This window comes from Episyrphus balteatus, chromosome 2 (genome assembly GCF_945859705.1).
Source record: "Episyrphus balteatus chromosome 2, idEpiBalt1.1, whole genome shotgun sequence".
Lineage (NCBI taxonomy): Eukaryota > Metazoa > Arthropoda > Insecta > Diptera > Syrphidae > Episyrphus > Episyrphus balteatus.
This window is the reverse complement of record NC_079135.1, coordinates 130,440,837-130,452,743: the sequence shown is the minus strand read 5'-3', so window position 1 is coordinate 130,452,743 and position 11,907 is coordinate 130,440,837. Positions and strand designations below refer to the sequence as shown.

At 30.8% G+C, this 11,907-nt stretch overlaps 1 protein-coding gene across 7 annotated transcripts; it reads left to right on the top strand.

The window, feature by feature from the left end:
- Nucleotides 1–1,551: 1,551 nt before the first annotated feature.
- On the top strand, nucleotides 1,552–10,677 carry LOC129909229 (zinc finger protein 239-like). 7 transcript variants are annotated; one of them, XM_055986278.1, is made up of 6 exons: nucleotides 1,552–1,672; nucleotides 1,739–2,011; nucleotides 2,079–2,137; nucleotides 9,342–9,701; nucleotides 9,886–10,124; nucleotides 10,192–10,425. In XM_055986278.1, exons 1-6 carry the CDS (start codon nucleotides 1,643–1,645, stop codon nucleotides 10,302–10,304), a joined length of 1,074 nt encoding a protein of 357 aa, XP_055842253.1. In that variant the 5' UTR covers nucleotides 1,552–1,642; the 3' UTR covers nucleotides 10,305–10,425. The 7 variants fall into 7 exon arrangements, with proteins under 7 accessions (XP_055842253.1, XP_055842252.1, XP_055842251.1 ...); XM_055986277.1 differs by lacking the exons at nucleotides 9,886–10,124; nucleotides 10,192–10,425 and adding exons at nucleotides 4,335–4,748; nucleotides 4,813–5,291 and having other exon boundaries at nucleotides 9,342–9,503; XM_055986276.1 differs by having other exon boundaries at nucleotides 9,886–10,677.
- The last annotated feature ends 1,230 nt before the right edge of the window (nucleotides 10,678–11,907 follow it).

Sequence of the window (11,907 nt, the reverse complement as noted above, 5' to 3'; positions counted from 1 at the left end):
TTTACCATATTTGTTCCAATGTTTATAATTGTTTTTTTTTTTTTTTTTATCAAATGGTGCTGGCCCGACAAACAATTTTGGTGTTAGTAGGGAGAGAAAAAAAATTTCACTTTTGTAAAAAGTCAAAGTGCCAATTGTACAAACGTGGATCAGCCTTGGTTCAGGAATTTAACTCGCCGATTTCGGCGGATTAGCTGCGGATCAACTTCGGTTCAAGCATGGATGTGGCTATTTTTACATAAACCTTAAACCAGTTCTAAATCTAAACTTTACTGACGATTTCGAGAGATAAAAGTTGCTGATCCACGGATTAAATATTTGTATAACTGGCCCAAAGAGTGAAAATTTTCAAACTCATTTTGACACTTTTTCAGAATGCAAAATTTAAAACAATCATGCCTAATACCGAAGACGCAGAAGCACTGTGGCGGGAATGAGAAACACTTTCGTCAGATTTCCTATTACTGAACTCTCAGGTGCGGAAGTGATAGTAGAATGACATTTGACATATGTTGGTAAGCAGTTAAGGGTGGTTTCGTGCCTTATCCCCGGGAGTTCACGAATTGAAATTTGATGCGGTTGCGGATCGAGTAGATTCGCATGAATAATGCAGAATGCTTATTTTTTGGTTTCAAAATAATTTATGTAGTTTTTTTTTCAAAAACAAATCGCAATAGAAAGAAAAAAAGGTTTTTAGAAAAATTCTGAGTCGACCCCTGGGCTCGAACCCACGATTCCGGTCAACTACCTACATATTAATCTGTGCCGTAGCTACCTGCATTAATTTCCTTTCCTAGTTCATTTCTACCCAAATTTTGGCATTTGGCAAATTTCATCGAAATAATAGGGGTATTCACGATCTGGTGCAACAGGTCCAGTAAAAGTGTAAAATTTTATTTTTTTACAATAGATCGTGAACGCACCTCTTCTTATCTATAGTAAATATTGAATGGAATCCATGATATGAATTATATCAGCTTCACTCTTTTTTTTTACGGAGTTGTCTTTCCACCGATGCTTCTTCTTTTTTTTCAATTTTTTTATAATTTCATTCCTTGTTGTGTTCGGGTTAATTTATTTTCACAAATTGCATCGAAAGAAACAAAATAAAAAAGAATAAGAATAAAAAAGATAAACTGTTCATCATGGGCGACACGCGACGGCGAGCTGCCATCTGTCAAAAAAATTTTACACCATTGTATTTTTATTTTGCAATAGGGTTAGGGTATAGCAAAAGTGCAAGACCATTGTAAAATTTCAATCCATATATTTTGTTGTTGTAGTGTTGCAAGATTTTACACTTTTGCACTTTTGCAATGATACTAGACCAGTTGCATCGGATCGTGAATACCCCTAATTTCATTTGGCCTAGTCGCGAAACAACCTTTAAAAGTTGTTTGATTTCACATTTCAGACACATTTTAGAAACTACCCAAGCGGATCCAAAAAGATTTCGCTCAACCTCAAATGAAACTAGAAATCAAACAGAGTTTTTATCTGTCGTTTTTTTGACATTTTTCTGACAACCATTTCTTTTCATGTTTTTGACGATCTACTTCTGTATTTTGTTATTTTTTTATTTAAAATTTTAAGAACAAAAATATAAATTTTATATTTATCAAATTATATATTTAAAAAAACAATGTCTTCATTATTTTGTAATGCATGTAATGTAAGTAAATCAAAAACTTTTCAAACTAAACTTGCCACCAACAAACATCAACAAATTCTATTCTAGATGGAAAACGATCCAGACTCCATCAAATGTGAGCAATGCAAATCCATCTTATCAATTGAAAATACAAATTGCATCCTTAAAACTGAATTGGAAAATGATTTTCTTGATATTGATGAGGCAGAAATGAAAGAAAAAATAATTAAACTAGAAAATTTAAATGAAATTGATAAAATTGAATTAGGAATAGAGACAAATAATGTAAAATTGGAGCAGGCTATTAAAGAAGAGCCAGAGTTTCATATAGAACCTGATATTGAGCTTGAAGAGGAAGAAGTAAGTTGTTCTTTAAAAGTTAATTATTCTAGTTCCAAATTTTAATAAAAAGGAAATGATTTTGCAGAATGATACGGCTGATTATAAAAAAGAGGATGTATACGAATGCACTGAGTGCAACAAGTGGTAAGTGCAGATGACCAATTCTACTTTTATTTTATATCCTGAAAGATTACATTTTATATTAAAGGAGATTAACCGTTAGATAAGACTTTAACAATTAGGAACATACCCAACCCAAATTATAATTAAACCCGAATTAATTCGTTGAATTTAGTGAGTTCACTCTGAATCAAAACAACTCAAAATAATCAAGTTTTTATTCCCTTTCATTAGCCCTGGGGGCTGTTTCTCGACAAGCTACATCAACTACATCAGCTACATTTACTTCATCGGCGACGCTAAAAATCAAGACTAAAATTCCATTTAGTATTGGGAAATATGGTTTGTGGTCGGAATAATTCAAAAATACTAAAATTTTATCCGTGAGGTCTCATGGGACGGAGATATTGGAGTTTAAAGTCGTTGATGTAGCTAATGTAGTTGATGTAGCGAAAAATAGGCCCCTGTAAGTTTTGTTCTATACAATTTATTTGCAAATGTATAGCAAATGGAGATTTCGTCAAGGAATGAAGATATCTTTTATTACCGACTTCCAAAAAGGAGGAGGTATTCAATTCGTCTGTATTTTTTTTTTTTTTTTAATTTTTTTTTTTTTTTTAATTTTTTTTTTTATTGTTTGTTACCGCATAACTTTGGACTGAGTGAACCAATTTTGATAATTCTTTTTGTATTGGAAAGCTGGTGGCTGCAGTGTGGTCCCATTTCGTTCACTTTTAGCCATAGGAACTATTTTAAAACCCATAAAACCCAGTTTTGATCCATGGAAGTCGGTTTTGTTTTTTTGCTAAAAATGATTATAGCAGTTATTTTCATTAAATTTGAATTCAAGAACAAAATTAATTTATTGTTTCAAAATTCAATAATGTGTACAACAATAATGTGTTGTAACATCTTTTATTTTACTAACAGTATTTTGTATCTATACTATATGAAAAAATATAATTTACCCCTATTACCGATGTCGTAAACGACAACAAACTATACGACACGACTGAATCTGCATTCCATTTGTCGTTTTCAACTTTGTCATTCGTTTCCTTTCGTAAACAAACTAAATTTTGTTTTCATTCTGCATTCCGTTAGTCGAAAATAAACGACGACTATGAAGAAAAACGACTATATCTCTCGTTCAAAATAAACTCTAAAATCACTGTGTTCATGAGAGCGACAAGCAAATAAGCGAATGAACGAACAAATGAAATTTTATGTATTTCCAAAACAAATTTTTTAACAAAAACTTGCTTAAATTTTATCAAGGTTACTGAAGATTATACATATATTAAAACTGGCGGTCAGAGATCAACAATAAAACCGTCTTGAAACCAACTTTTATCAGGGAAGAAAACTCAATCATGTGCCAATAATTTTTTCTAGATATCATCCAATTAGGGTTTTCACACCTTAAACATCCAAATCAAAGAACCATTCCAGATACCAATCATTTTATGATAACACCCAGATCCCCAATATTGCTGTGGGTCCTTATTCTATCATGTGCATTTTGCTTAAAAACAGTCAATCAGCTTCATTAAAAAAAAACCAAACTAAGAGTTAGAGGGTGGGTAAAAAAGATGGCGGAATGAAGGGGTTGGAGAAGTCATGAAGAACATTTTTGTACCTAATATTGTTTGGGCATTTTATCAGGGTAAATTACACAAAGTTTGTTTATCAAAATGATAATCGCAAAAACGAAAATCGAAAACGAGACCGTCTCTGATTTGCTCTCAGTAACTCAATCGTTCGTTTCGTTTGTCATTATAAAATTGCATACTTTAAGGCCCAACTATAATAGACATAATGCGCGCATGGACATATGTCAAAATCGAACTGTTTCTGAAAACATAAGGAGTAGCCGAACATACGCGCGCATAGCCTTCTGTCACAATTTACATTTTTGTTTTCCATAATTTTTGTTAGAAAACCCGTTAAATTTACACAATTTACAGTGAGTACCTTATTTTGCAAGAAAAGGCTTTAATTATCTACTACGAAAGTTCTTACTCCAAGAACAACTATTCAAACCCAAGGTTGCTTTTAAATAGGATAAACAAAGTCTCTAATTTCCTAAACATTATTCTTTTCACCACCATAAATGAAACTTAACTTATTCGTTAGACTTTTCATGTACATTTTACTATTTAATTATAATAAAATTTAACTTAAAATCTAAAAAACAATTTTTTGTTAATAATTGTAATAGTTTCAAACGAAAGGCATCTCTTATGTCACATAAAAAAGCCGCCCACATTGCGAGTGATTCCGAATCCGAGCAACAGTCCGAGTCCGAGCACGAACCTGAACTGTATGCAGAATCATTTCCTCAATCGAAGAATACCTCTTCCAAGCTGATAGATGAAAGTACAGAATCAATTCCAAGCATATTGATTTTGAAATGCAATCTCTGTCATGAGTCTTTTGCCAACATCAATAAATTGAAAGCTCATCAAAACCAATGCAAAACGAAAGAAAAATTCCATTGCAAAGTCTGCAATATTTTCCTTTCTTGTAATGCTGCCTTACGAAAACATGAACAATCTAGACAACATAATTCTATTCTAAACAATCCAAACCGAGAGGAAAATTGCAAATACGTTTGTGTGTATTGCGGTGAAAAGTAAATATATATGTCATTTTTTTGTTGTAAAACATTTCAAACTAAACGTTTTCAAATCTTACAGATTTCTTATACAAATCGCTTTGACTAAACACAAAAAAGTTCATCTTAATGAAATGGCAGCCGGTCAACCGAAATATTTTTATTGTAAAATTTGCAAAACATCGAGTACCAACAAAAAGTGTTCGGCCAAACATATTACAATGCAGATGAATAAAAAGCCATTCATTTGTAAAATATGTGGAATGGGATATACATCAAATAGTTATCTTACGGTTCATATGAAACTACATTCAGATGAGAGACCTTTTAAGTGTAGCATATGTGGAACAACTTATCGACACTTGAGGAGTCTGAGAAAACATTTATTCAGGCATACTGGTCAGAGACCTTTCGAATGTAAATATTGTGGTAGAACATTTACTCTTAAGGATCCCTTCAATGATCATGTTAGACTAAAACATACGGGGGAAACTCCGTATGAGTGTGAGATATGTCAGAAAGCTTTCAAAACCTCTTATTTGTTAAATGTTCATCGTCGAGGTGAGCACAATATTGATACTAATTGTAAGCGTAAGGTTAAAATAATTAGTAAAAATTCAAATTAAATACATATATATATTTTTTATAATGATGGACAGAGTTTATTTTGATTTGGTTATTTATTTGATCTAAGGGTATTGGTATCAAGTTGATCTAAGGGTATTGGTTTCACGTTGAAAAAAGTCCATCTGTGAATCGAGCTTCGTCCAAACCCATCCACGGATTTTTTGCAATTCAAGGTTGTTGTTTTTTTTTTGGTATAGTTCGAAGTTCATTCAAATCGGTTGCTTCACTTAGGAAAAAGTCAGTCAAGTATAGCATTAAAATGTTTTTGTTAGCTTGTTTTTGTGCATTAAAATAATTTAATTTAACCAAAAAGTGTTATCAGTGTTAAATAAACAACGCTTTAAGATTCCAGATGCGTTAATAGTTTCATTTTTAATTTTAAAAGGGAAGCAATGAGCACATCCTCAGCTGAGTCAAATTCTGGAGCGCACACCTGCAGACCAGAACGAATCAACTCTACAGAATCATCCAAGACAAGTTCTAGTCATCCTGATACACCAAGAAATCGTCCGGAAAAATACCATCGTATAAATTCTGATACAAAAAACATCTTAATAAAATGCTACAATGATGGTAAATCCATCAATGAATCTGCAGTAATCGCTGGAATCAAACAAAATACAGCAAAATACATTATCAGACAATACAACAAAAATGGTGGGCTAATAGAAAAAAAGCGAGGTGGTATTCGATCGTTTAAATTAACTTCAACAATATTAAATAAAATTGAACAAATAATCGAGGAGAACCCTTCTATTACATTGAATCAGATTTGTCAACAAATTCTGGTATCTGAGCATAAACAATTATGCATTAGTTCCATTAGAAATGGGATAAAACAATTGCGGATTACAATTAAATGTCCTTGCGTAGAAGTGCGTAATTGTGAAAGAACAATTATGGAGCGCAAAATGTATGCAATAGAATTTTCTCGAAATGCCCTAGAAGACCGTCAGAAAATAGTATTTATTGACGAATGTGCATTTGAGTGTCATCTTCCTCAAATGGCTAGAGGACGACATGTCTCTTTAGTTGCAGCAATTAATACAACAGGAATTGTATGGCATAAAGTTCAACAATCTGCAGTCCACTCATATGTTTCCTTAGAATTTTGTAAAGCATTACTTCAAAAAATGGAAGACGATAATCTGGATAAAGTTTTGTTGATTTTGAACAAAGCTAGTATCCAAAGCACGCAGGAATTTCGTAATCTAGTTGGTCAGAAAAACCACACTTTACTATTTCTACCATTAAATTCTCCTATGATGAATCCCATGGTAGAAGTCTTTTCTAAAATTAAGTTAATCGCAAGAAATACGTTAGGTGATTCAACAAATCATGATAGTTTGGTAGATGTAATTAATAATGCAGTTGGAAATATAACGTCTTCGAATTGCCATAACTATTACAAGAATATGTATGACAAGTTACCAGCAGCTGCTGCAGGAGAATCACTATAAAATAAATTATAAATATTGTAATAGCTACTATTTGATAGAACACATCATTTTTGTCATTCTTTGATCTCTAAATTTAATGTAATTTGTAATTTATTATGTACATACATTATTGATTTCAATTAGTTCCTTTCACATTCCATTTACATTATGTATCCAATGAATATTTAATAAATTTAATTTAATTTATAAATTAATCAATGTTGTTTTATCAATTGATAATTTCAAGCATTTGATTATTTATCAGAAGGTGAATTTGATTTGCAAAACGGTAAAATAATGATTTATATTTTTGAAAGGGTAAATTTGTTCGTTACATGTAAAATTCATTTAGCAGCAAGAATTAATTCAAAAAGATAAACTTAATAATTAACCCTAGTTTAGTTTAGTTTAGTTTATTTCTTCGATATGCTATACACCTTAAGATACAATATCTTTTTTCTAGTGATAGCTTCATAAGGTTAATTTTAGGTATAAAAGCTAAAATAGTAAACATAATTTATATAGCAAAAATAAGTATTATGTATTGCTTAATTTACAATTAAGATTCAAAATTTAGATAAAAAAAAGAAAAACTGAGCAGGTACTTAATAATCAAAAATTAATATTGTTCTTTATTTCTTTGACTTCATTAAAGGTAGTTTAATTAAAGGTAAAAATTGCAATTAAAGAGAAGGGGATGGTTAATTTATTTGTTCTGTTGGATGTTGGGAACTCCAGTCGAAAAAATAGGTACTGTGGTTGATGTGTCTCATTAATTCTGAAAAAAGAGTAGGAGTGTGGGATACTATATGTATATAATGTACAAACTGCATGTTGTATAAGTTTAAGACGTAGCCAGAGATGTGGTCATACCTCTTTAGGCCATAGATATACTGGGATTTTTGATACGAAGGGTAACGTAAACTTTACCAACAATTGAATTTATATTATTTTCCCAAGTTAGAGACCTGTTGTAGATTACTCCGAGATTCTTGGCAGTTCCCACATAATCTATAACAACGTTATTCAGGAATCAGTGTGGAAACAAGACGCAGTTTTCTATGAGACCAAGGGAACTACTCAAATACAGCTGGACGTCATTGAGTTACATTTGTATGAGTGTATGTTTAAGCATAGATAGATTTTCGTTAACGTAGAGTGAGAAAAGAATTGGGCCCATTGTATTGAGATGGTGGAGAAAAATCAATTTTCCAAAATTAAGTTGCAAATGTAATAAAAACAAACTAATTTGACGAAATTTTCACACCCCCTGCCACGCCCACTTTTGTATATGATTATATATCTCGAAAACGGCTTGCCCGATTTGAATAAAACTTAGGAAAATTGATTGTCTTGGTGAGTTCAAAAATAAATAAATTGCACGACTGGGGTCGCACGTACTTGCTCTTATGCTTAAAGTAACTATAATGTTAAAGCTTTTTATTCAAGAAATTTAAAATTCGATATTTTGAAGAAATTTCATAAGTAGTATAAAAAAATTAAATCTGTTTTTATAATTAATAAAACTCCGTTTTAAAATATCTTAAAAAAAAAAACAAATATGCCATTTTATTTCTCGTATAAAAAGGTATTTTTAGAAAAAAAATTTTGAAAATTGTAGGAGCCGTTTTTTAAAAAAATAATTTTTTATATATAAAATTTTTTTAACATTTTTCAAAAAAAAAGTTGGTATGCCATTTTGAAGAAATAATTAATTTACACATAAAAACTAAATTTCAAAATTTTTCATTGATCCGTTTTCAAAAAATTGATTTTTCAAAAAAAAATTTTGAAATATTTTTTAAAAAACCAAAAATGCGTTTTTTGAAAATTTTCTAAAATTTTAATATTATCTTTACTTACACACTTTTGTATAAAAATTTTCATTTAAATCGGGTTAATTTTGTACGAGATATTCAGAAACGAAAAAAACCGTTCTATGACAGGTACCGTTAATAACGGTACAAAAAATATTTTTTTTATTTAAAAAGTTGGCCCTTATGTGTAGTATTACACACAAAAATTTTAATCAAAATCGTTAGAGCCGTTTTTGAAAAAAATTAACTTTTCTATTTCCGTTATAAGGCAGGTACCGTTAGTTTTGGTCATAAAAAAAAATTTCAATTTCCCCTCTAGGGAATCACCAAAAACTGCTAACTACCAAGTTTGAAGAAAATCACTTCACTCGTTTAGGCTGCAGCTCCAGATAGAGACAGACGGACAGACAGACAGACAGAATTGCCGGACCCACTTTTTTGGCATTCTCCATCACCGTAATGTCATGTAAAATTGTTATCTCGAGTTCGATTTTTTTTACGAATCCTAAACTTGCCCTATAGTACCTATATCGCAAGTAAAAATAGTGTCGACCGTATCTGTATTAAAGGATAGATTTTCGTCGAGACAACTCAATTTAGATGAGTTGTCATCCATTTAAGCCTTTTAAATTAATTTCTCATCCAATTTTCTAATTATAAGAGATGTGATTCTGATTATGAAGAATATGCCTCAGAAAAAAAATATGATCAATATTTGTTTTTTACAGTTTCAAACGCAAATCGGCTCTTTTATGTCACATAAAAACTGTTCATCATACAAATGATTCCGAATTGGAAACCGATCAGAAAACTCTGCAAAGCCTGGAAGAAGTTACACCATCCACATCAAATAGAGCTATTAAGAAATGCGATCACTGCAATGACTTCTTTGCAAACCATGAAGAATTGGATATGCATCAAAGAGAATGTGCAACAAAAAAGAAATTCTTTTGTGATGTCTGTAATGTTTACGCATCTAATTTAAAAAGATTTCAAGAACACAAACTAGCTAAATACCACATTTTGAACCAAAATAATCCTGCTAGAGAAGAAATGCTGAAATATCTATGTCTTACTTGTGGTGAAAGGTATAAGTTATTGTATTTACTTATTTTTAGATAGACTAGGAAAGAACTTTCTATAGAAGGTGTGAAAGACTGCGTTCATAGCAGTCACAAAAATTCATGAATACTAGATTACTAGATTTCTTATCTTTTCTGGGTTGAATAGTTCAAAAGAAATAAATTAAAGGTTTTTTTTTTAATTTTGTAGATTTACTCTTCAAATTCATTTGACCAATCACAAAAAAGTCCACATAGAAGAATCCAAGCTAATGAATGAAACCTCCCGAACCGAAAGAATTGACGGTCGTTTAATATACATTTGCACAGTTTGCGATAAAGTTTCGAAAAATAAACCAAATCATATTGAACATATTCGAGTTCACACCAAAGAGAAGCCGTTTAAATGTGATTTATGCGAATCAGAATTTCGATTTCGTAGCTCATTAGGTAAACACATGCGTCTGCATTCGGATGATAGACCATTTAAATGTACACTTTGCAATGAAACTTATAGACACAAAAGGAATCTGCAAAGACATCTATACATGCACACTGGACAAAAGCCCTTTAAATGTCAATATTGTGATAAGACATTTGCTCTACGGCATGACTTTAATAAACATGTAAGGGAGATACATACGGGAGGAACTGCATACCATTGTGAGATGTGCAAGAAATCCTACAAAACAACAACTCTGTTGAATTTTCATCAGAAAAAAGCACACAATATTGATCATTATAGTAGTAAGGGAGTTGTACAAAATGACCCAACAAAAATATAACCAAAACCCTAATGACGAGGTACGTCTACGAACACCACCGCTTCACTTGCGGCATGTGATGTGCATGACTTTTAATATCCGATGAGACAACGATTGTGCTAAATTATTAATTTAGTGTTATAATAATTTTGTATATAATTTCTTTCAGTGTATTTTAAATTATAAATATAATATTTGTTCTTGTTTTGTTTAAAACATTAAAAAAAAGTTCCTTTTTATTCGACTAAATTTTTTTTTAATTATTTTGAATATTTTTGTTTTTTTGAGATTCTGGCATTTAAAGAAAATAAACTGGGCTTTAATAATAAGCCAAAAAAGTTAATACTCATTTTTTAGGAGTCATTAGATACATGTTTTTTTTTTTTGAATAAAATGATATGAAAGTGAAAAAAACAACTTAAAATAAAATGCACGACTTGGTCGCACGAACTTGCTCTTAGAGTTAAAGTTGCTTAAATTTTTAAGACTTTTTATATAGAAATTTGGAAAAAAAAACAAAATTCGTTTTTGAAAAAAAAAAATAAAATAAAATCTGAAATCAAATTGCCCTCCAAAACAAGTATGCAGTTTTGATTGATATATTAACATGCATTTTTAGAAAAAAAAATTTTCAAAATCGTTAGAGCCGTTTTTTAAAAAACTAATTTTTTATAAATATTTTTTTGGAAAAAAAGTTTTAAAATAAAATTAGTATGCCATTTGGTAGAAATCACTAATCAACATCTAAAAACAAAATTTCAAAAAAGTTCAATGTCCCGTTTTCGAAAATTTGATTTTTTAAAAATCCAAAAATTATTTTTTTCAAAATTTTATTTTTGGCTTATATTTAAATTATATAAATGCTTCTTCACAAAAAGTTTCGTTGAAATCGAATAAGCAGTTTCGGAGATAATCGGATTTGAAAAAAACGGTTCTATGGCAGGTACCGTTAATAATGATTTTCAAAAAAAATTTTTTCTATTGAAAGATAGACTTTAGCTTAAAACTAACATTTGAATTTTTTAAACAAAATCGTTAGAGCCGTTTTCGAGATATTTCAATTTTTATAAAATCGGTATATGACAAGTACCGTTATTTTTGGTCCAAAAAAATTAATTCCAAAAACCCCTCTGGAGAGTCGCCAAATAACGCTACATACCAAGTTTGACATTAATCGGTCCATCCGTTTAGGCTGTAGCTCCTTATACAGTCAGACAGACAGACTGACAGACTGACAGACTGACAGACTGACAGACTGACAGACTGACAGACTGACAGACTGACAGACTGACAGACTGACAGACTGACAGACAGACAGACAGACAGACGGACTTCCGGGACCTATTGGCATTGTCTACCATCGTAATGTCATGGAAAAATGTTATCTCAACTTTTTTTTTTTGTACGAATGCATAACTTGATATATAGTACCTATATCGCAAGTAAAAACGAATAAAATTGGGTTAAAT

Excerpts from the sequence above, each read along its gene's own strand:
- LOC129909229 (XM_055986274.1), top strand. The coding sequence starts at position 1,643 with ATGTCTTCATTATTTTGTAATGCATGTAAT. Across the intron at positions 2,012-2,078 it reads TTGAGCTTGAAGAGGAAGAA|AATGATACGGCTGATTATAA; the intron begins GTAAGTTGTTCT and ends ATGATTTTGCAG. Across the intron at positions 2,138-5,742 it reads TGCACTGAGTGCAACAAGTG|GGAAGCAATGAGCACATCCT; the intron begins GTAAGTGCAGAT and ends TAATTTTAAAAG.